This window comes from Pelophylax lessonae, assembly GCF_965119305.1.
Source record: "Pelophylax lessonae genome assembly, chromosome: 3".
In the NCBI taxonomy this organism is placed as follows: Eukaryota; Metazoa; Chordata; class Amphibia; order Anura; family Ranidae; genus Pelophylax; species Pelophylax lessonae.
In genome coordinates, this window is record NC_138770.1 from 36,485,896 (window position 1) to 36,511,255 (window position 25,360).

At 44.2% G+C, this 25,360-nt stretch overlaps 1 protein-coding gene across 1 annotated transcript in view; it reads right to left on the reverse strand.

Moving 5' to 3' along the window:
• The window catches only part of LOC309550702 (uncharacterized protein), a 975,511-nt gene extending 954,400 nt beyond the window's left edge, over positions 1–21,111 (reverse strand). The window contains exons 1-2 of the mRNA XM_082251036.1: positions 20,992–21,111; positions 20,778–20,875 (exon numbers count right to left, since the gene is read on the reverse strand). Coding sequence (XP_082107162.1) covers positions 20,778–20,875; positions 20,992–21,076 — 183 coding nt within the window. The 5' untranslated portion in view covers positions 21,077–21,111. The remainder of the gene's footprint in view (positions 1–20,777; positions 20,876–20,991) is intronic.
• Between the last annotated feature and the right edge of the window lie 4,249 nt (positions 21,112–25,360).

A 25,360-nucleotide genomic window follows, 5' to 3' on the forward strand; every position in this document is an offset into this window, starting at 1 on the left:
GTCTTATACAAGCATTCATTATGGATTGAAGGGGGGATAATCTATGTAAGGGTAATCCAATAAGGAGGGAGTTGCAATAGTCAAGGCGAGAGATAACCAGGGCGTGAATTAAAAGCTTGGTGGTGTCATTGGTTAAAAAGGGCCGTATTCTAGCGATGTTGCGGAGGTTAAGGCGGCATGATTTGGACAGGGATTGGATGTGAGCCTGAAAGGACAGTGCAGAGTCCAGGGTTACCCCTAGCACCCTGGCATGTGTGGAAGGACTGATAGTTGTTCCATTGATCTTGACAGAGAATTCCGGGGAAGGGGCACGTGGAGGAAATATTATGAGCTCGGTTTTAGATAGATTCAGTTTGAGGAAGTGGTGAGACATCCAGGCTGATATGTCTGTTAGTAGATCAGTGATGAGGGAGGAGACTGATGGGGTGAGCTGAGGGGTAGAGAGGTAGATTTGGGTGTCATCAGCATAGAAGTGGTAGTGGAAGCCATGGGAGGCTATTAGCTGACCCAGGGAGGAGGTATAGATTGAGAATAGTAGCGGTCCAAGGACAGAACCTTGGGGGACCCCAACAGTAAGAGGAGTTGCAGGGGAGTAAGTGGAATTGTAAGTGACACTGAAGGTGCGGTGAGATAGGTAAGATTCAAACCAATGGAGAGCACAGCCACGGAGACCAAGCAAACTGAGTTTTTTGAGAAGGAGGGGGTGGTCAACAGTATCAAAGGCAGCAGAGAGGTCCAAGAGTAAGAGTATTGAGTAGTGACCATTGGTTTTAGCTGTTAGTAAGTCATTTGTATGTTTTAGGAGAGAGGTTTCTGTGGAGTGTTGCCGACGAAATCCAGACTGAAGGGTATCAAGGAGGTTATTCTCAATGAGGTGCTTGCTCAGGCGGTTGTGGACTAAACGTTCAAGGAGTTTGGAAGCAAAAGAGAGTAAGGAGATGGGTCTTAAGTTATTAAGATTGGTGGGGTCTAGCGAGGCATTCTATGGTATGGGAGTTACTAGCGCATGTTTTAGAGAGTTGGGGAAGATGCCAGTGGAGAGGGAGAGGTTGAAGATAGGAGTTAAAGAGTGTAGGATAGAGTCAAAATTTTAGTGGCTTCCTCTACAGTAGTTGGGTTAAACAAGGGAAGTATTGATTGTGCTGGAGGACAAGGTGTGTAAGGTGAGGGAGATATCTCTAGTGTAAAGCTCTCTTCACGAATTGTATCAACCTTATTTTTGAAGTGATTGGCAATCTCTTGGGCAGTGAGTAAGTTAGTGGGTGGAAGCAATGGAGGACGAAGTAGAGCATTGAAGGTAGAAAAGAGTTGACGGGGACTGTGTGAGAGGGTGTTAATGAGAGTGATAAAGTAGGTCTGTTTGGCAGTGTGGAGGCAGGAACTGTATTTTTGGAGGGCAGATTTATATTGGCTGAAATCTTGCTGGGACTTAGTCTTACGCCACAGACGCTCAAGTGCGCGACTACGTTTTTTCAGGCTTCTGGTATTGTCTGTCTGCCAGGGTTGTAGTGGTCGGGGCCCGATTCTGTGTGTAGTGAGGGGGGCTAAAGCATCCAGGGTAGATGACAGTGAACTGTTGTAGACAGAAGTGGCCATGTTGGGGCAGGAAAGGGATGAGATTGTGTTAAAGAGACAATCTGTAGCAGAAAATAGAAGTGAAGGGTTAAGATGGTGAAGGTTTCTACGGGTAATTGATCGGTAGTTGGAAGGTAAGGAGGAGGACAAGGAGAGACTGAAACTAATGAGGTGGTGATCAGAGAGAGGGAATGGAATGTTGGAGAGGTTGCGAGGGGTGCATAGGTAGGAAAACATGAGGTCAAGGCTGTTGCCATTAGAGTGTGTAGAAGCATGTGTCCATTGTTTTAGGTCAAAAGAGGAGGTTAAGCTCAAAAGTTTAGAAGTAGCAGGAGTGTTAAGATTAACAGGGATATTGAAGTCTCCAAGAATTATTGTGGGAATTTCAGAAGAGAGAAAGTAGGGTAGCCAGGCAGAGAAGTCATCAAGGAAGCCTGATACCGGTCCAGGAGGCCGATAGATCACCGCAATTCTCAATGAAACTGGAGAGAGTAGACGAATACAGTGAGCTTCAAATGAGAGACAGAGAAGGGGGTGGATGAAGAACCTGAAAAGTGCTTTGAGGGGAAAGCAGAATTTCAACCCCACCTCCTTTACATCCACTAGGCCTGGGAGAGTGAGTCCACAGGAGGCCACCATGGGAGAGGGCAGCAGGAGGAGAGTCAGATTCTTGAAGCCAGATCTCAGTAATTGCAAGCAGGTTGAAGGAGTTTGTGATAAATAGGTCATGGACAGAGGTGAGTTTGTTGCAAACAGAGCGGGCATTCCAGAGGGCGCAGGAGAAGGGGAGGTTGGCTCTAGGCAGAAGAGGAAGAGAAACCAGATTGTGTGGATTTCGGCTGGTGTCAGAGGATAGGGGGTGACGGGTATGTTTGCCAAAGGTAAATGATGGGGGTCCAGGATTTGGGGAAATATTTCCAGAGGTTAGGAGAAGCAGAAGGGTGAGGGAGGTGATATGGGAGTATGATTTATGAGGGGGGACACATCTCAGTGTCCTGTAGGTTTTATTGGTGTGTGGGTTCAGAATCAGCAGGAGTTGATGAGTGCAGTATAAAGGTGAGGATAGGAGTGAGGGTGATATATACAAGCTGTGGGGCGGAGAAGAGGGGTAAAGGAGAGAAAGTTTTAGGAGAGAGGATGCAAACATGAGAAGGAGAATTAGGGATTGCATAATACAGGGTGGTGAGATTGAGAAGTAGACTGAATGTGAGATGGAAAAGTTGTATAGAGACTCAGGTCACCTGTAGTCTGTCTGTTGGATTGCAGTTGTATGCTTTGGATGTTCGCTTTGTGCATTCGCTGAAGTGCTGTGCCGAAGTGTGATACTTAATACGGCATGGACCTCCCCCTCCTGATCATATTACCACACACAGGTCAGGGGTTTCCTGATTTGATTACATTATCATATTCAGATGAAATTGTATACATAACCTGAATTAACCTTAACTAATTATCTAGCCATCTGGACAGAACAATATGGGCTCATTAACCACTTTCAGACTGGAGGATTTTGCTGTTTAAAGACCAGGCCACTTTTTTCAACTTGGCACTGCGTGACTTTAACTAACGATTGCGCGGTAATGCAATGCTATACCCAAACTAAATTTACGTCCTTTTTTTCCCCACAAACAGAGCTTTCTTTTGGTGGCATTTGACTCCTCTGCGCTTTTTATTTTTTGCGATATTAATAAAAAAAGAGCGGAAATTTTGAGAAAAAATGACATTTTCAACTTTGTCTTTTAAAAAATATCCAATATACTAAATTTTTGTCATATATTTTGGCCAAAATTTATTTAGCTACATGTCTTTGACAAAAAAAAATTCTACAAGCGTATTTTTATTGGTTTGCGCAAAAGTTATAGCGTCTATGGTATAAACAGTGGAATTTATGCAGCTTTTACTTTCTGACTGCCTATCTCATTTCATGAAGTGCTAAAATGGCAGGGCAGTACAAAATTACCACCCCCCCCCCAAATTACCACTTTTTGGAAAGTAGACATCCTAAGGAATGTCTTGAGAGGCATGTTGAGCTCACTGAATATTAAATTTTTTTGTCACAGGTGTTTGAAAAATGAATTTAAAAAAAAAATTTTTTTTTTTTTTACACAAAGTTGTCATTGAAATTATATATTGCTCACGCATGCCAGGGGTATATGTGTAATTAAACCTCAAAATATATTCTGCTGCTTCTCCTGAGTACAGGGATACCACATACGTGAGACTAGCTGTGTCTGGCACCCCGAAATCCAATCAACACCTTCAGAATTTCAAAGGGCGTAAGTTCTCATTGCACTTTCTCACTACCTATCACGGTTTTGGAGGCCCTGAAATGTCAAGATAGCACAAAACCCCCCCAAATGACTGCATTTTAGAAAGTAGACACCCAAGCTATTTGCTAAGAGGCATGGTGAGTCCATGGAATATTTTATATTTTGCCACAAGTTTTGGGAAAATTAAATTTTTTTTTAACACAAAGTTGTCACTAAAAGATAAATAGCTCACGCATGGCATTTGTATAGGTCAGGCATGTCCAACCTGTGGCCCAGGACCTCAGGCAATGCTGCCCACTGCCTCTTGACAATTTTTTTTTTTTTGCTGGGGAGGAAAGAAGTTAGGTCGGGGGCAGCTTCCAATTAATAATAGGCAGAGGCTGCCTCAGAGGGGGTGAGGGGAGCATGTGCAGTGTTTCTGACTTCTACCACCATGACCACTTCAAGTCACTGAAGTGGTCATGGTGGTTAGAGTGTTCCTTTATTATTGCTCAGAAGAAGTAAACCTCTGTATACTGATTCCATTTCATTTCATCATCCTCTAGCTGTTAATGCGGCGGCATTTATTACTTATATACCTTAACTATAGTATATATTTTATATGAGGCCCGAGAAAATTTCTCTACAATCAATGTGGCCCAGGGAAGCCAAAAGGTTGGACACCCATGGTATAGGTGGAATGACACCCCAAAATACATTTTGCTACTTCTCCTGAGTACAGGGATACCACACACGTGAGACTTTTTGGGAGCCTAACTGTGTACGGGACCCCGAAAACCAATCACCACCTTCAGGTTTTCTAATGGCGTAAATTGCTTATTTCACTTCCTCACTACCTCTCACAGTTTCAGAGGCCCTGAAATTTCAAGATAGCACAAAATCACCCCAAATGACCCCATTTTGGAAAGTAGATACTCCAAGCTATTTGCTGAGAGGCATATTGAGTCCATGCAATATTTTATATTTTGCCACAAGTTTTGGGAAAATTACATTTTATTTTTTTATTTATTTAACACAAAGTTGTCACTAAATGATATATTGCTCACACATGCCATGGGTATATGTGGAAATAGTTGATTTCACTCTTCACTACCTATCATAGTTTTGGAGGCCATGAAATACCAAGACAGCACAAACCCCCCCCCCCCCAAATTACCCCTTTTCGGAAAGTAGACACCCTAAGCTATATGCAGAGAGGCATGTGGAGTGTTTTGCAGATCTCACTTTTTGTCACAAAATTTTCAAATTTGAAAAAGGAGGAAAAAAAATGCTTTTTCTTTTTTCTTCATTTTCCAAAATAAACGAGAGCTGCAAAATACTCACCAAGCATCTTAGCAAATACCCTGGGGTGTCTACTTTTCGAAAAGGGATCATTTGGGAGGATTTTGTGCTATCTTGGCATTTCATGGCCTTCAAAACTATGATAGGTAGTGAGGAGTGAAATCAACAATTTACGCCCTTAGAAAGCCTGGTGATTGGTTTTCGGGGTCCTGCATGCGGCTAGACTGCCAAAAAGTCTCACACATGTGGTATCCCCGTACTCAGGAGAAGCAGCAGAATGTATTTTGGGGTGTAATTTCACATATACCCATGGCATGTGTGAGCAATATATAATTTAGTGACAACTTGGTGTAAAAAAAAATAATAATAATTTTCCCGAAACTTGTGGCAAAATATAAAATATTCCATGGACTCACCATGTCTCTCAGCAAATAGCTTGGAGTGTCTACTCTGTAAAATGGGGTCATTTGGGGGGGGGGGGGGTTTGTTCCATCTTGAAATTTCAGAGCCTCCAAAAACTGTGACAGGTAGTGATGAAGTAAAATAAGCAAATTACACCATTAGAAATCCTAAAGATGGTGATTGGTTTTTGGGGTCCCGTACACAGCTAGGCTCCCAAAAAGTCTCACACATGTGGTATCCCTGTACTCAGGAGAAGCAGCAGAATGCATTTTGGGGTGTCATTTCACATATACCCATGGCATGCGTGAGCAATATATAATTTAGTGACAACTTTGTGTAAAAAACAAAACAAAAAAAACTAAATGGTCATTTTCCTGAAACCTAGGGAAAAATATAAAATACTCCATGGACTCAATATGCCACTCAGCAAATAGCTTTGGGTGTCTACTTTCCAAAAAGGGGTAATTTGGGGGGTGTTTGAACTGTCCTGGCATTTTATGCTCAATCTTAGCCACACATCACCCACTCTTCTAACCAATTGAAGACCCGCCTTTTCTGTGACTTTTTGTTTACATAAAAAAAATTTTTCTTTTACTAGAAAATCACATTGAACCCCCAAACATTATATATTTCTTTAAAGCAGGGGCCCTAAGAACAAAATGGTGAATGTTGCAATTTTTTTCGTCACACGGTATTTGCGCACAGATTTTCCAAACGCAATTTTTGCGGAAAAAAAAACACTTTTTTAAATTGAATGCACAAATACACTATATAATTTGGTAAAATTTAAAAGATTATCTTATGCCAAGTACATAGATACCAAACATGACATGCTTTAAAATTGCACATGCCCGTGCAGTGGCAAAAAAATACGTACATTTTTAAAAGCCTTTAAATCTCTTTACGGGTTACCACTTTGGACTTAAGCCCCGTACACACGCGTCGAAAATTGTCAGGGAATTTTCGTCCAACGTCCGATCTGCTGATTTTTGGCTTGTTAGTATGATGCTTCCGACAACCGACTCCGACTTTTCGGCCGAAACAAATCTGGTGTGCAGGCTATAAAATTTTTGTCCGCCGTCAAAACACGGCCGATTTTCGTGCTCTCAGTACAGATTTCGACAGGGAAAAATCTTATAAACAAGTCTGGGCATGCTCAGAGAAGAAAGAACACAAAGAAAGCAAACCAACACATGACATCACTTCTGAAGCAGATTTTTGTTGGGCGAGAAAATTCGTGTGTAGTCTAGGCACATTCCAACCAACAAAACACCACTCTGGACAAAAGACGGACGATCGGTCGGCCGATAATCGTTGCGTGTGTACGGGGATTTACAGAGGAGGTCTACTGCATGAATTACTGCCTTCGACCTTGCGTTTGCGGCGATACCTCACATGCATGCTGCAATTACTGTTTACATATGACACTAGACCAATGCTTGCGTGCACCTTTGTGCGCAAGCACGGGGGGACAGGGGTGCTTGAATCTTATTTATTTTGCTTTTTTATGTTATTTTGACACCCTCCCTTTCATTTTTTTTTTTAAATCATTTTTATTGTTATCACAGTGAATTTAAATATCCCCTATGATAGCAATCTGTAGTGACAGGTACTCTTTTTTTAAAAAAAATTGGGGTCTTTTAGACTCTAGATCTCTCCTCTGAACTTAAAGCATATAACCACATCAAGATTGGTGTGATAAGATGCTTTCCCAATGGCGCTGTTTATTTCTGGCAAAACAGAAGTCATTAAATGCTCGTAGCTTCAGGTATCTTAGGCCATACAGATGATTGGAGCCATTCTCGTCTCCAATCAGCTCTATGGTTAGATTATTGAACCACCGCCTGCACTCTCTGGTTACCCGGTGGGACAGGAGAGCCAGAGAAAAACCGCAGAAGGTGGTGGGAGGGTGGGGGAGTCCCCTCCCACTGCTTGTAAAAGCAGTCTAGCGGCCAATTATCCGCTAGGATCACTTTTACATGTAAGCCGACCGCTGGCTGTAAAAAATGATACCAAGATGATGCCTAAATCTGGATGCATCATCCTGGTATAACCACTCAAAGTCCAGCAACGTACCAGTACATTGCTGGTCCTTGTTTGCCATATATTGTAGTTTTTTTTTTTTTCATGCATCCTGTGGACTGAACGAAAAAGAGAACCTAACAGATTCCCTCAGAAATTGTGTAGTATACCCACCATTACCTGCCCAAAACATCCAACCCACTTTCTAATGATGGGTATACAGGAATGCCATGTATACCTAATTGTTTTTTCAACTGTGGTGATGAAATCACCTCCTACAGCGCTGCCATCAGAGATTTCCATATATGCTGAGCGCAAACGCTGTTTGTGTCAGAATATATAAAATCAGTGTGGCAGCTGATGAGTGTACCTGCAAGGCAAACTGGTTAACAACTGAAAAGAAATAAAAACATTACATTGGTACCTGAAAAGTAAAAAATGGTTACCAATGAAAAACAGTAACAAAGTACACTAAAAGTAGGAAAAGTAGAAGAGCAGAGTAAGAACAGAAAAATAACTCAAACGACAACTATTTTTGGCTTTTTTATTTTATATTTTTTTAATTATTTTATAACTTTTTTTTTTTTTTTACTGCAACATTCTAGCTTAGGGTCTCTCAAAATGACGATAACCATCGAACATCTTGCGAGACCCTGTGTTAGTGTGCCCTAGACTGTACCCTACGCTAATACTCCACTAGTGTGTGGTAGCGATGGAAACATTCCCCGATGCAGGGACTAGGTTTGCCAGGACAGTATGGACAACAATAACAGGTGTCACGCCTAATTGTGCTTACTACAGACATCTTTTTTGGGGGCATTTTTGGTAGGGGTACTCGGAATGGCATAAGGAAAATGCCTCTCATGCAGCCGGCTCACTGCATCTGGTAGGGGAAGTTGGGCAGGAGCACCTCCTGGATACAGGTAGGCTCCAATGATCTCTTCCTGGAATTCTAGGAAGGATCCAGTTCATCCTGTCGCTTTGTATAGCACAAAAGCGTTCAGCAAAGCCAATTGGAATAAATAAACAGACAATTTTTTGTATCAGTGTCTGGCTTTACGGGCAACTAAGTACGGTGCCAAAATCTGGTCGTTGAGGTCCACCCATCCCATATTAAGGTTTTAGTCGTGGACACAGAGGGGCTTCTCCAAAACACCAGTTATCGTATGAATTTTGACCGTCCTGTCTGCGTGAAAGGAGGACAGAACGAAAACGTTCCATGTATCCCTCCACTTCACTGCAAGTTGGGAATCTACAAGCCGTTGGGGGAAGCCCTGGCGATTAGGTCGCACGGTGCCACATGAGCCAATTTGAAATTTGAGCAGGTGACTAAAAAGTGGCACGCTTGAATAAAAATTGTGCATGAACAAATGGTACCCCTTTCCGAATAAGGGTGACACCACGTCCCAAACTATCTTGCCACTGTTCCCGATGTAGTCTGGGCAGTTGGGGGCTCCACAGTGCTATCTTTTCCCTTGTAAACACAGAAACTAACTGTATAGCCTGTGGCCCTGTCACACAGCTTATACAGCTTGACTCCATATCTGGCACGCTTGCTGGGGATAAACTGCTTGAAAGCAAGGTGGCCAGTAAACTTAATCAGGGACTCATCAATGCAGACAACTTGTTGGGAGGTAAACAAGGCTGCAAACCGCTGATTGAAGTGGTTTATGAGGGGCCGAATTTTGTGGAGCTGGTCATATTCAGGGTCTCCCCGAGGACGGCAGAGTTCATGGTCACTGAAGTGCATGAACCGCAGAATTTGCTCGTATCTCCCCCTGGCCATGCATGCAGAGAACATGCGTATATGGAGGACTGGGTCAGTGGACCAAAATGACCGCAGTTCACTCCTTTTAGTTTTGCCCATGTTAAGGAAAAGGCCCAGAAAAGTTTTAAACTCGGAAACCGTTATAGGTTTTCAGCCAAATTCTCTGGCAAGGGACGAACTTGGATCAGCGGCAATGTATTGACCAGCATATAAATTGCTTTTTTCCACAATAGATCTGAAAAGATCTTTCGTGGAAAACAGCTCAAAAAAATTAAGGGGAGTATAATGGTCTGTTTCCACCTGAATTCCAGGTTGGGCAGTGAATGGGGGGAAGTACAGGCACTGTAGAATCTGGGGGCTGCCAGTTAGGATATGCCAGCGCATCAGGGGGGACACTATGGGCTCTACGGGCCTGTCTTCGAATTTGCGGTGGCTGCGGGCCACTACTTGTGCTAGCCATCGCACCAGCTTCAACTGCACTTATGGGACTCGCCACATCCCCAAGTCTTACTGCAGTGCTGGTTTGTCTACGACCAGGGTGTACTAGGCCGCTGGTGCTTGCCATTTCACCAGAAGTGTGAGCAGCACTAGTACTGACACTCTGCTGCATATGAGCACCCTGCGATCTCTGCACCTCAGCAACTCCAGAAGGGGGTCGGGTACGCCTGACCTTAGCAGGGACCCCTCCGTTGTTGGAGCTATTTGTCAGGGAGCCACTGCTGTCTACAGGCTCATATACTGACCATGATTCTGCCAGTGAGGCTTCCCCATCGCTCTCATCTGACATTATCAGTATCCTGCAGGCCTCTACACTAATGTACAAATGTTTGGTCATGTTAGCCACTAAATTCACAGGTACACTAGTGTGACTCACAGGTAAAAAAGCACCTTGTTGTCAAGGACTATTTCAACCGCTACAAAAAAAACTGCTAGTGCTAGCAGGGATCAGGCCTGACTCTGCTAACACATCGGTTTTGTGGTTTTGGAGGTGACAGTAATCTATTGATTACTGCACTTGCCTGGGTGGGGTGGGCTGGGCGGAGGGGCTAAACGCAGGTGTCATGACCGATCCTGCTAATGCTGCGTTTTAGGAATCCTAAACTATTGGGGACGCTAGTATAGTTCTGATCAGATCAAAGATATTGATCTGTTCAGATACTTTACTAGTAATGGAGGTGTATGTGGTAATCAAAGGGTTAAATTAATTTATAACTATGCACCGGGGATCTGCGCTGTCCTAGACTGACGTTAACGCTAACTAAAGTCACCTGTGATACTAATGATACTAATAATAGTGATCAGTAAAAAAACTATACACTATAAAAGTGACACTGTGACAGGGCAATGAAGGGGTTAACTGGGGATCAGGGGGTTAAATCTTTATTAGGGGGGGGTGGCATCCTAAGCCTACTTGGGACAGAAACTAACTCGCTAGCGCTAACTCAAGTCACAATCACACTATGACAGGGGGTGAAGGGGTTAACTGGGGGTGATCAGGGGGTTAAATCTTTATTGGGGGGCGGGTACCCTAAGCCTAAAACTAACGGTCGCTAGCGTTAAATCATGTCACAAGGCACACTAAGGCAAAAATGTAGAAAACTGCTATATACTGTTTATAGTGTGCAATGTGACAGGGGGTGTATGGGTTAACTGGGGGGGGGGGGTGATCAGGGAGTTAAATGTCTCTTTGCTCTCGATGAATCCAAAAAGGATTTTAGGAGGGAAGAGAGGACCTTTTCTGTGCCTGTGTTTACGTTTCACAGGCACAGCTAGGTCTGGACAGGACCGATCAGTCATCAGGTCCAGCCCAATGATTTTTGGCCTGGACCTGCTGATCGGTCCTGTCCAATCACAGACCTAGCTGTGCCTGTGAAACGTAAACACAGGCACAGAAAAGGTCCTCTCTTCCCTGTGCCGAATCAGAGCATCGGCGGGAGCGCGCCCCAGAGCGTCAGGAGCGAGCGCCATATCGGTACGTGACTCTGCTTGCCCGTGCCACTTTGCCGACGTTTATATACAGTAAGCGGTCGGCAAGTGGTTAACATTTAACAATGGGACAGGCAACTTAAAACAATCGACATTCCATCTCAATAAATAGACAATAGGACAAGACTGCCATTGACAGTCCACACATCTATGTATTGCTATCGTTATTTAGGAGCCAGACTTCTTGGCAACAGGCTATAGGTCTCACAGTGTAAAGTGGGATTAAATCTTCATATTCCTTGAGAGATATTGCTGGCAAATATTACTGTCCCACTTGAAGCAATCCAAACCATTAAGTATCTTTTTTTACTCCCAGTGACAGTGTGTACCATCACAGTGGGTTTATCAATGTTGGTTTTATTAACTTATATCCTTCAATGGCTACTGTACTCATCAGTGCGGGAGTATGATCTCAGGTATTAGTTTGAAGCCATTCCTGATGAATTTCCTATGATCATCAGCTCCATCTACTGGACATAATGGGATATTTTTCCTGAAAAAAATACTACATTATGACCACTAGATGGAGCTGAAGAAATCACTACATGAATTAGAATATTACCAGCATCATCATGGCTGGGCAAAAGCTGGTCACACTCAAACTAATTAAAAAAAAAAACAGACCTCTAAGCGTTTGTGAAAGCTTACACCACAAAATGTACAATGAAAGTTAATGATTCCATTTTTATTTTTCTATGGCTATCAATGGCCAACACAGTACAACACTTCATCCATGTCTTTGGTGAACTCCGATCTCCTTATGAAGTGTTTCTTACATGATGAAGATCAGCCATGGAGTATATCTGAGGTGTATACCAGGGTGTGCTTCTTCCCCACATGAGAGCTGTGATGTCCAGCAACATTCATATAGAAGACATTTCCCACACTCAAGGCACCAATACACTTCAAGGGTCGTGTGGGACCCCTGTTGTACAGGAAGACAGGACTTCATTGGGGAACATTTCCCTCACTCAGGACAGTAAAGTGGCTTCTCCCCTGTGTGAAAACTTTGATGTCTTTGAAGATTGTACTTCTGTGAAAAACATTTCCCACACTCAGCACAGGAATATGGCTTCTCCCCTGTGTGAGACCTTTGATGAGTGTAAAGATGAGACTTCTGTAAAAAACATTTCCTACACTCAGGACAGGAATATGGCTTGTCCCCTGTGTGAAACCTCTGATGTCTTTGAAGATTGTACTTCTGCAAAAAACATTTCCCGCACTCAGAACAAGAATACGGCTTCTCCCCTGTGTGAGATCTCTGATGAGCGTGAAGATGGGATTTCTGTGAAAAACATTTCCCGCACACAGGACAGGAAAGTGGCTTCTCCCCCGTGTGAGATCTCTGATGTGTGTAAAGATGGGCCTTCCGTGAAAAACATTTCCCACACTCAGGACAGGAATGTGGCTTCTCCTCTGTGTGAGATCTTTTATGCACATTAAATTTGGATTTTAAAGAGAAACACTTCCCGCACTCAGTACAGGAAAACCTATTATCTGTTGGAAGGACGGGGCCGTCCTTCACAGTCTGAGGTTCCTCAGGATAAGAGGAATACGATGGTCCATCTACACTGTGTGGTGCCGGATGGACATTTGAGGTAGCCGGGTTTTCTCCTGGACTATACTGTGTGATGTCCTCATCTTCTACTTTACAGTCTGGAGACAAAGTGAGACAATCCTCTGAGGTTTTCCTCATCTCCCGTCCATGTACTAAAATAGAAATAAAAAGATTATTACTAGACATGAGCAGATTGGTTCCCCTTAACCAGGACTCCGCCCACATCATGCAGCTTTGTCTCTGAGGGTCTTACAATTCCACCCTCAAGGTAACTAGTAAATGGGTCCTCTGATCTCCTACCAGTTAATTTCTATATTCATGGACCTTAGAGAGTGAGGAAACAACGAGAACTGTCTTTTATAGGAGTGACAGTGATGATTATAGGATGAGTGTCCCCTCCCCCTCTATCACTCATTGCCATCTTCCCAACACAAGAAGTCCTGCACTTCCTTATTTTAGTCCATGATTTAGTCATGAATAACAGCAGGGCTGAGCCCCACCAGAGGTCAGAGTGTGAGGATGGGGGGGGGGGGGGGGGTGAACAACCAAGATGAAGACTGGCCTGATCCTGCAGACCACCATCATTGGGTTATTGACTCCTCCCTCATTATCACTTTCTGTTTAAGGTTCCAAAGTTTGAGGATGTTATCACATTATTATTAACATGTAAAAGTCTGTCCTCCAATCAAATCATCAGATATAAAATGTCCAGCTGGTAGAAAATGGATTTAACAAAAGAGAATCCATATTTTTAGGTGTATATATAGCAGTGCGTAGAGGGGAGAGAGCAGAAGTCAGGACTATGTAATGTACAACATATTGTATAAGATACAACAGATAGGACTATATAGTATCAGAATGATGTAATGTACAACATAGAGTATATAGTGCAGGGGTCAGGAGTATGTAATGTACAATATAAATTATACAGTGTAAGGGTCAGGACTCATAATATTGGTATTCAGTAATCAGTGAAAGCTTAAAGGTTTACAAGAGACAAGTTGCAGAGGTCTCACATCGCTGCCTCCCATCTCCTGAGACAGCACTCAGTGACTTGGTTCTGAGACTATACAGACATATCCCTCCACCCCGCACAGCCAGCAGACAGAGCAAGTAACCTGGGTAATTTTCATAAGACCCAAGACTCATAATTAGAGTTGAGCGGACACCTGGATGTCCGTGTTCGGCCGAACTTGAAAAAAAAGTCCGGGTCTGTGTCCCGGACTTTTTCCGAACTTTACCCGGACACCGAACCCCATTGAAGTCAATGGGGACCCGAACTTTCAGGCACTAAAATGGCTCTAAAACACCAATGGAAAGGGCTAGAGTGCTGCAAATGGCAGCAAAATGTAGTTAAGAGCATGGCAAGTGCTCTGCAAACAAATATGGATAGGGAAATAACTTAAAACAACAAAAAAAAAAAAAAACTATTTTCTTCATCTGTGAAGGACGAGGCCCATATGGAGTAGGAGGGAGGTTGAGGTGGCGGTGGATGTGGCGGTGTAGGTGGAAGCGGCGGTGGAGGGGGACGAGGTAGCCAACACTGCTTTTTTTCAGTCATTTTAAATTAGGGTACACCCCAAAAGAGTGAGAAAGATCAAAAATATAACAATGGCTGGGTAAGGTCGGTATCCATCTCTATTCTGCACAAGGTACGGAAAAGTCCTGTGGGATCCATGCCTGGTTCATTTTAACCACTTAAGCCCCGGAGGATTTGGCTGCTAAAAGACCAGGGTTTTTTTTGCGATTTTTTACTGCGTGACTTTAACGGACAATTGCGCGGTCGTGCGACGTTGTACCTAAACTAATTTGACGTCCTTTTTTTCCCACAAACAGAGCTTTCTTTTGGTGGTATTTGATCACCTGTGTGATTTTTTGATCATGCGCTATAAACAAAAAAGAGCGTCAATTTTGCAAAAATAACAATATTTTTCACATTTTTTATATGAAATTCCCCCCCCAAAAAAATGTAAAAATCAAAATTTTTTAACATTTTCGGCCAATTTGTTTTTTGCTACATATGTTTGGTAAAAAAAAAAAAAAAAAAAAAAAAAAAAAAAAAAAAAAAAAAAATCGCAAAAAGCGTATTTTGATTGGTTTGCGCAAAAGTTATTGCGTTTACTAACAAAGGGAAAGATTTTTGTCATTTTTGGTGTTTTTTTTAACGCGTAATGGCGGCGATCTGCGATTTTTTTTCGGTACTGCGACATTGCGGCAGACAGAACGGACCCTTGACTGACATTTTTGACACTTTTGGGGTTACCAGTGACATTACTGCAGTAATCAGTGCTATACATATGCACTGTTACTGCAAAAATGACACTGGCAGGGAAGGGGTTAACTTTATTGGAGAGGGAGAGGTTAAGTGTGTCCTAGGGTCGTGATTCTAACTGTATAGGGACATGGCTATTGGTGTAAAAACAAAGATCAACGGTCCTACATAGTAGAACCGTCTGATCTTCATTTTTACACCAGGGAGAATGACGGGCGGCTTGTTTACATAAGCCGCTCCGCCTTTCTCCCTTCACCGGAGCGATCGTAGTGTGACCGGCAGACATCGAGTCCGCCGGTCACACGCACTGACTTGTCTGTGAACGAGCCGCGGCGGGCGCGCGCCCGCCCGCAATTGGCTCTCAAGTCAGTGTCATATCCATACGTCACTCTGCCTGGCCGGGGCTGACCGCCGCAGTATATAGTCGTGCGGCGGTCGGCAACCGGTTAATGAACATGAGCTTGTCCACATTGTCTCTGGACAGGCGGCTGCGCTTGTCTGTGATAACGCCCCCAGCCGTGCTAAATACACGTTCAGATAATACACTGGCTGCAGGGCACGCCAGAACCTCCAAGGCGTAAAGGGCAAGCTCAGGCCATGTGCCCAATTTGGAGACCCAGAAGTTGAAGGGGGCAGACCCGTTAGTCACTACATGTAGGCGTGTGCACACATACTGCTCCACCATGTTGGTGAAATGCTGCCTCCTGCTAAGACGTTCCATATGAGCTGCTGGTGCTGCTGTTTGTTGTGGCGTGCTGACAAAGCTTTTCCACATTTCGGCCATGCTAACCCTGCCTTCTGAGGTGCTGGTGGTGCCCTGGTTGCGTTGGCGACCTCTTCCTCCTCCTCTGCCTTGGCCTTGTGCTTCCACTGTGGCCCCGCTGTCAGGCGAGAATGCCAGCAGCATCGCGTCTACCAGCGTGCGCTTGTACTCGCGCATCTTGCGATCACGCTCCAGTGAGTGAATTAAGGACGGTGCGTTGTCCTTGTAATGGGGATCCAGCAGCGTGGCCACCCAGTAATCAGCACAAGTTAGAATGTGGGCAACTCGGCGGTCGTTGTGGAGACACTGCAGCATGTAATCGCTCATGTGTGCCAGGCTGCCCAGAGGCAAGGAAAGGCTGTCCTCTGTGGGAGGTGTATCGTCTGTGTCTTCTGTATCCCCCCCAGCCACGCACCAGTGATGGCCATGAGCTGGCCTGGGTGCCACACTGCTGTGAACATGGTTCCATCTCCTCCTCCTCATCCTCCAGAACTGTGCCCCTAATGGACAATTGTGTACCTGGCGTTTGTGGGTGCAGGAACCCACCCTCGGAGCCACTTGTGAATGATTGCCCTAAAAGCCATGGAAATGATCCCTCTTCCTCCTCCTGTGCCACATCCTCTTCCATCATCGCCCGATGCGTTTTTTCAAGGAGGCATAGAAGTGGGATAGTTAAGCTGACAACGGCGTCATCGGCACTGGCCATGTTGGTGGAGTACTCAAAACAGCGCAACAAAGCACACAGGTCTCGCATGGAGGCCCAGATATTGGTGGTAAAGTGGTGCTGTTCCGCAGAGCGACTCACGCGAGCGTGCTGCAGCTGAAACTCCAATATGGCCTGCTGCTGCTCGCACAGTCTTTTCAGCATGTGCAAGGTGGAGTTCCACCTTGTGGGCACATTTACGCTGCATCGCTGACAGGCGAGTTGCAGCAGGGTGAGAACGCCGAAAGTGCGCACAGACGGCCTGCACTTTCTGCAGCAGCTCTGACATATCGGGGTAATTTTGAAGGAACCTCTGCACCAGCAAATTCAGCACATGCGCCAGGCAAGGGATGTGCGTCAAACCGGCTAGGCCTAGAGCTGCTATGAGATTTCGCCCGTTATCGCACACCACCATGCCGGGCTTGAGGCTCGCTGGCACCAACAACTCATCGGTCTGCTGTTCCATGCTCCTCCACAACTCATGCGCGGTGTGGGATTTTTCACCCAAACAGGCAAGTTTTAAAACTGCCTGCTGTCGTTTACCCCATGGCTGTGCTGAAGTTTGTGGTGAAGGTGTTACGCTGACCGGATGAGGAGGCGTTAGAGGATGAGGAAGAGGAGTTAGGAACAGGAGGCAAACTGAAGCGCCCTGCAATCCTCGGCGGTGGAAGATGCACCAAACAAATTTAAAAGGTGTCTCACATGTACCGATACAGACTATGCCGCAATTTTATTTTTTTTCACCCCAAAAGGGTGTATATTGAATAGCGGAATAGAAAAAGTTTTATAAAACGGTGTATCTCACACGTACAAACACAGACTAGGCCCCGATTACAATTTTTTGTACCCTAAAGGGAGGATGAGGAAGAGGAGTAGGAGGAGTTTGGAACAGGAGGCAAACTGAAGCACCCTGCAATCCTCTGCGGTGGAAGATGCACCAAACAAATTTAAAAGGTGTATCTCACACGTACCGATACAAACTATGCCGCAATTTAATTTTTTTCACCCCAAAAGGGTGTACATTGAATAGCGGAATAGAAAAAAGTATATAAAAAGGTGTATCTCACACGTACCGATACAAACTATGCCGCAATGTAATTTTTTTACACCAAAAGGGTGTATATTGAATAGCGGAATAGAAAATAGTATATAAAATTGGTGATTTTTTTAATAGCACATGTGAACATAGCAGTGTCTTATGTTTTATGTCACGGTCAGCAGCAGGCTATGAAGGGGAAAAAAAAAAAATTCCCCTTTAAATTTGTAATTTTTAAATAGCAGATTAGTACAGACTATGTTGCAATTTAATTTTTTTTTACGCCAAAAGGGTGTAGATTGAATAGCGGAATAGAAAATATGATATAAAAAGGTGTATCTCACACGTACAATCCCAGACTAGGCCCCGATTACAATTTTTTGTACCCTAAAGGCAGGATGAGGAGTAGGAGGAGTTCAGAACAGGAGGCAAACTGAAGCACCCTGCAATCCTCGGCGGTGGAAGATACACCTTCTAAATTTTTGGGGCGCATCTCACACGTACCGATACAGACTATGCCGCAATTTAATTATTTTTACCCCAAAGGGTGTAGATTGAATAGCGGAATAGAAAATATGATACAAAAAGGTGTATCTCACACGTACAACCCCAGACTAGGCCCCGATTACAATTTTTTGTACCCTAAAGGCAGGATGAGGATGAGGAGTAGGAGTTCAGAACAGGAGGCAAACTGAAGCACCCTGCAATCCTCGGCGGCCCAAAAATTTGAAAGGTGTATCTCACACGTACCGATACAGACTATGCCGCAATTTAATTTTTTTTACCCCAAAATGGTGTATATTGAATAGCGGAATAGAAAAAAGTATATAAAATTGGTGATTTTTCAATAGCACATGTGAACACAGCAGTGTCTTATGTTTTATGTCACGGTCAGCTCAGCACCAGGCTATGAAGGGAAAAAAAAAAATTCCCCTTTAACTTTGTAATTTTTAAATAGCAGATTAGAACAGCAATCTGTAGTAAAATATAGCTAAACGCTGCCCACAACAGACTGATAAAAATATATTTTTTTCTCCCTCCTCCTCCTCCTCAGTGAGCTCAAGTGAGGGCAAAAAGATAGTTCACTGCACCACCCCCCACACAGCAAAATCGATGTAGATCGCTAACGGACGATTGCTCTGTCCCTGCCTAATCTCTCCAGCCTGTCCCTAAAATGCTCAAATATCTTTCCCTGCCTACACTCCGACCTGTCCCTGCATTCTTTTCGGGCACAATTTTTCACTGTCTGTCCCTAATCAGCAGCAACCAGCACGTATGATGTGTGCTCTCTCCCTACACTACAGCAGAATGACGCACCCCGCTAGGTCTCTCAAACTTATAAAGACATGGGTCACATGCTTCAAATGGCCAATCACAGCTACTAATACATTTGTAGGCATGGCTGGGATGGCTTAAGACACACCAGTTAAACGCTTGTTGATTGGCTGTTGAAAGCCCGCCATTAAAAGCGCACCATTACATACAAAACAGGAAATAAAATTACCGAACACGGATTTTAAACCCGAACATACAGTAAAGTTTTCGGGTCCGTGTAGCAAAAATCCAATTATCCGGTACGGACCCGAATAATACAGTCCGTGTTCGCTCAACACTACTCATAATCTAGGTGCCTATATTGCACAACACATAGTGGAAATCAACATTTTGTTTCCAGCTGAACCCCAGAATCTCTATAAATTCAGTCTAGATACATAAATTGTGTCTGCAGCACAGAGAAGGAAGATTATCCGAGAGAAATACAGGACGGGGAACACAGCTCAGGAAAGTGACCAGGGTATTACAGGCTGATATCACCCAGTCCTTGCCTTACTCTAGACCAATCAGTGAGCAGTATGGGTGGAGGAACATATTTAGTGTTAATGACCCACCTGTGCTGATCTCTGTAGGAGTTTCCTCCTCTATAAATGTCCCCGTTATTCCATCCTCCTCCATAGAATGTTGATAATCCCTCACATACGTCTCTTCTTCTTCTGCTTTAACCTCAACTTTTATATCTATCAGATCTTCATCCTACACCAAGAAAATTAGAGAATATATAATCTGCAAACTTTAAGCTCACATAAAAAATCCACACATCTCCACAAGTCCATGTTCTAGATGTGCCAGGAACCATAAAACAGGTGGAGACAGAAAATGCAGTTAAAATAACACCTTTAATGAAATAGCAAAAAAAATAACAGTTCAGGAACATAGTCACAAACAGAAGTGAGGGTCAGAAAGCCAGAAGTTGGCATAGTAAGGAGCCAAAGCAGGAACAGGAATCGGAAGAGAAGTCAGCCAGGACAGGTCACAAACAGGAACACACTAAATGTCATTGACCACGCAAGGGCAAGGAAAGAATAAGCTAAAAGGTCCTGTCTGTAGGCTGGACTAATGAGGCAGGTTAATGGTAACCAGGCGAGTCACAGTAGAAACAAATGACTGGTAATTAACCGATAGCAGAGCAGTTTCTGAGCAGTGAAAGAAAAGAGCTGCCTGTCAGAAGCAGAAGCCAGCCCTGCCAAGATCCTCCGCCCCACCTACCTTGTAACAGTGAGGGATGGTGTGACCTTCATGTGTGGAATCCCGGGAATACAGAGGTTGGGGATATCTTTCTGGTGGGTTCCTGGTATTAGGTGGCTCCATCATATCCTTGTGTCCTGAAAATGCCTCCATCACTCCATACTCCTCATCCTCCTCTTTATACTCTTCTTTAACTTCAATATTATAATCACTGAGGATTCCACTCTGAATATATAATAAAATATTAATTGTAACAAACATGCTGTGTATAAATCAGAACTACCAAAAATTGTTAATCATCTACCTGATGATGGGGAGGAATGGTGTGACCTTCCTGTGTGGAATCCCAGGAATACAGAGGACGGGGACATCTCTCTGGTGGGTTTTTGTAGCTGGATGACTCCACCATGGTGTCCTGGTACAGATCTTTGTGTTCTCTGTACTCTGACTCCTCCATCACCCCATCCTCATCATCCTCCTCTTTTATCTCTTCTTTAACCTTAACTTTAGAATCTCTCAGGTTTCCACTCTGAATATAGAATAAAAATGACATCAATGGTAATAATGCAGATAATGTACAGATCCTAATGATACTATCAGTGATTGTTCCTCATCTACCTGATGATGGTGAGGGATGGTGTGACCTTCCTGTGTGGAATCCTGGGAATACAGAGGACGGGGACATCTCTCTGGTGGGTTCCTATTACTGGATCCATCTGTAGGAAACACACACATTGACTGAATACATTGTTTCTATGTGTTTATCAGATTATGGGGGATCTAGGTGGAGCCTCCGTACTGCTCTCTCCTTTACAATAAAGTCTCCTCTTACCCGGTGATGTGAGGGGCGGCTGATTCTCCATCATGACGTCCTTGTAGAGATCCTTGTGTCCTTCTAAATACTCCCACTCCTCCATGGAGAAATAGACAGTGACATCCTGACACCTTATAGGAACCTGACACACGCAATGTCATATGATCCACAGACTTCCCAGGAGGAAAACTCTAGATCTGAACACAAATAGTAAAATCAAAAGGATATTCCCAGACTCCTCCTCACCTCTCCAGGCAGGTCTCATAATAACAAATCTTTACTTAAGCTGTATCATTTGCCTACACCGGACCTCCCACTCCATAGGTTAAAAGGTTGTCGTAGACAATTCTAGAGTGATTACATAAAACACAGGACAAACAGTCCCATTTTGTAAGTGAGGATGCCAAGGGTCCACCCACATCCTAAGATCATCAGAAAAAACGCCAGATGGTGGGACCTCTGGAGAGGAGCTGTGAGGTCAGTATGATGTAATAGAACATATAGACTCTGAATGAAGGGACATTTGGATGCGGATATTTGAAGGGTCCTCTATATGAGACTCCCATGCAAACCAAATCATTGTTCCTGGGTGCATCCTACCTCTCCTAAACCGAAGAGTGAACATTGACCTTTACCATACAGAAATCTGTCAGGAATCTGTGACAGTAAGCTCTCATGTGAGCAGGTGACAAGCGGAGGAATGGAGTGTACATAGTAGACACTTTTCTCCGGAGCTGCTAATGGTGGGGATGGATTTTGCTGTGTGCTGGTGCCAAGTTCCCACCCCCTGGGGTCACTGCAGATGTGGAGAAAAGCTGTGTAAGAGGATATGGAGGAGAGATGAGGAGGAGATCCAGGAATCAGGATAAAGGTCAGGACAAGCAACAGACGAGCGCATCCAAGAGATGAACCCGGGGTCACTACACAGAAAACCAATCCAAGGAAACAACAGGCAGGACGAGGAATAGCAAGAAGGAGCTCAGAGACAAATGAGAATATTGCTCAGCCAATGGGAGATTATCTCAGCATGACTTACATAATGAAGGAGATGAGGGGGAGGGGAGGAAGTCACTTAAGGTGACCATAGATACATTGAAGTTCAGCAGGGATTGGTCACATTTCCATCCATGTGTGGTCACTGCCAGATAAAAGTCACTCCATCAGCGGCTACAGCCAATAGCTTCATCACTGATCTGTGTATTCTGAGAGCGGAGGAGCGCCCCCCCCCCCCTTGTCAGAATACAATAGTGCAGTGGGGAGGATTTCCCCATCCCCCTCCAATGTGTGGATGGGGGAGTTGGTTCAGTTTTTTCACTCATCCCACTGGCTGAAAGAAAATGTAACCATGTATGGCCAGCTTTGGAAGCAAGATATATTATTCATCAACTGATCCCTCTGAAGGGGTTAATTTAGGTTTCCAAACTATATATGTGTGTATCATCATCTGCTGGAGATAAAAGACGTCACAGTGACTATGGAGGAAGAAGACGGACATGGCGGGAGTTATTGGGTGTAAATAGAAAATAAGATCTTATTACCTTCTCTGCTGCCTCTTCCAGCAATGTCTCCTCTCTACTTCCTCCCAACTCACCTCTCACCTGGAAGTTCTTTTTTAAATCTGACATCACTTAATGTGTGTACCTGACAAAACTTCCTGTCTGTCTTCCATAGAGACTTCCTGTCTGGGTAGAAGTGAGATCACCACCTTGTGGAGCTCAGAGGAAATGCAGCGCTGAGAAACGTCTGGTAGTATAACACAGCCTTGTGAAGGTCAGTGATTGCAGCGCTGCTATTTTAAATATATATAAATAAGTGTTCATAAAACAATTTTAGAAAATGGTGATTAAACCATTCATGTAAACCATCAATAAAGTGCTATTCAGTGCAATTATTGTGCAAAATACAAAAAATAAAAATAAAAATAAAAATTGCAGATATTACAATGTAAAACTTCAAAAATGCAAACTGAGTGTGAACAGTCCATAAAACAGTTCTTTGCAGTAACAGAAGTAGGATGCTTGATCTTGCAACTTCGGGGTCTCCCCCTTAGGGTATCTACTTACCACTATGTGGTGTTTTTAGAGCAGATTATAGTAGAGTGAGCTGTTGTAGTTTCTTGCAAAGCTGTTTGGACTATGTTGGAAGCGATCCTTCTTCTTTAAGCGGTATTCTCAGGTGTCCTCCGATGGCAAAGGAACTGGATCCTCCTCGCTCACTCCTGCAAGTCTGCTGCGCTTTCTGTCAGTCTCCCTCCTAGACTCGGCTTCCTCCTCCGACCGCTGTTCCAGCAGGAGCTCCGCCTCTTCATACACACTCAGGGAGGAGAGAAAGGGGAAGGATATACAGTACATACACACACAGCACAAGGCCGTGTTCACACTACCAGACGGTTCTCAGGGCTGCCTTGTGGAGCTCAGAGGAAATGCAGCGCTGAGAAACGTCTGGTAGTATAACACAGCCTTGTGCTCTGTGTATGTACTGTATATCCTTATAGATGGGTCATCTCCACTCCCACCAAGGGGGATAGAAATATATTACTGCTCGGGGGGAGACATTTTGGAACCTTTGATTTTGCAGTAAAATTGATTGCAGATTTAGTCATGAAGAACATCTGTTATATGGATACAAAGAACCCCAGCGGAGAGTAAAGGGTGGAAATGGCTCCTGATCCCCAGATTTGGGCAATTATGTCACCAATATAAATGGAAAAAACCTGCGCTATGTGTAACAACTCAAATACCTACAAAAATAACTTATACCGGACTGTTGCTGTAACAAAGGTAAGTACTCCCTTTATCAACTAGAAGAGCATTATGTGTCACAGCGCTGTCCTATTGTGTGTGCACATAAATTATCACAAATACACTAAAATATGTGGATACATTCATATATAAAGTGCTAGGGGCTCAAAATAATATTATCTGCAGATCTACTGCTTTCACTTTACACCTACTTCATTGATCTTATGGTGTTTATTTATAAATTGAGTAAACTAAACCATGTGCAAATTCATATACAACAAAGTGCTTTCTGCTCAAGATGCTGTTCCCTGCAGATCCACTGCTTCCACTTTGCATCTACTTCAATAACTTTTTTTTTTTTTTTTTTTTTTTTAAATTAACTTATTTGTTCCAAAACAAAAGTACCCCCTTCCTTTTTTTTTTTTTGCCAGTGGTGAAACACACCCAGACTAGCAGCTGGTGCATTAAAAAGTGCAGACACGCAAAGGTGAGACACAAAAAGTGCACAGGGTGTGCAAATGGTCCACCTCCGAGGAGGACGGAACCTGACCCCCCCCCAGGGGCACAAGACTCCTGATAGGGACTGAGGTGCTCACTGGTTCACCTGGCCAAAACCAGGCAAACCCCGTTCTCTGGGAGGACTGCCGAAACAGCCCACCCCAAGTACTAGGTGGGGCTCCCCCGAAGGGAGACCCCATGAGAGAGGGCGAACTAAGCCAGACAGCCATATCCACCCCCTCCAAAGATGTTCAAGGTAGGCCTGAGGACCCACACCCTACTAATCATGTGAATAAGTGAGACAGTGCAGAGTGGCAAACAACACACGAACGAAAAAGTGGGCAAAGGGAAGTGGAGAAGTGCATAGTGTCAAAGTGCAAGACCTTACCAGGCCTTTCGGCCAGGAATAAAAAATTCCTCTGGTCCCAGCCAAAAGTCCCGGCTCTAGAGGCAGGTGCAGTGACCAAAGTGCCAAAACACTCAAGGTGAGCTCCCCCACCTGTGAGAATTAAGGCACCCCAGGGGCAGGTACACCATGGGCTTTTTCCAGGTCCCGGACTTCGGCCAGACCAGTGCAGCCCCATCCCTATCAGGAGGCATTAGAATTTAGACAGCTTAGGGAAAGCCTGCTCTACAACTGGGGACAAGCCTTTTTCAAGGCCAGAATCAACCCAGGAGGAAAAGGCCCTCCCACCACCATCACCACCATTTCTTACCCATTAAATATAGGAGCAGTACTAAACGGCATAAGACAGAGCACCGGCTTTCTCGCTCCCTTCAAACTGATAAGAACAGATACACTTGATCTCAGCCAAAAGGCTGAGAAGCAACACAAATGAATGAAATGTTAATAAGATGTGAAAGTGCTCCGTGCTCCAAACTGTGCCAGCTGTAGTGTAGCCACACCTTTGTCCACCTCTTACACACGTGATGGTGAGGGCACCCCCTTAGTAGTGACACAATGCTTGTATCACCAACACCAGGAAGTGCCGTGTGTTCCACAGGCAGGAACTGACCGGAACAGGAAGTTGTGAAACACTTGGAACTTCCTGGTGTTGGTGATACAAGCATTGTGTCACATCTGTTCTTTAGTGAGGGCAGTTTTTAGTATTTCCTTTTAGTAAAAGGCATTATACGATGTGGGATTC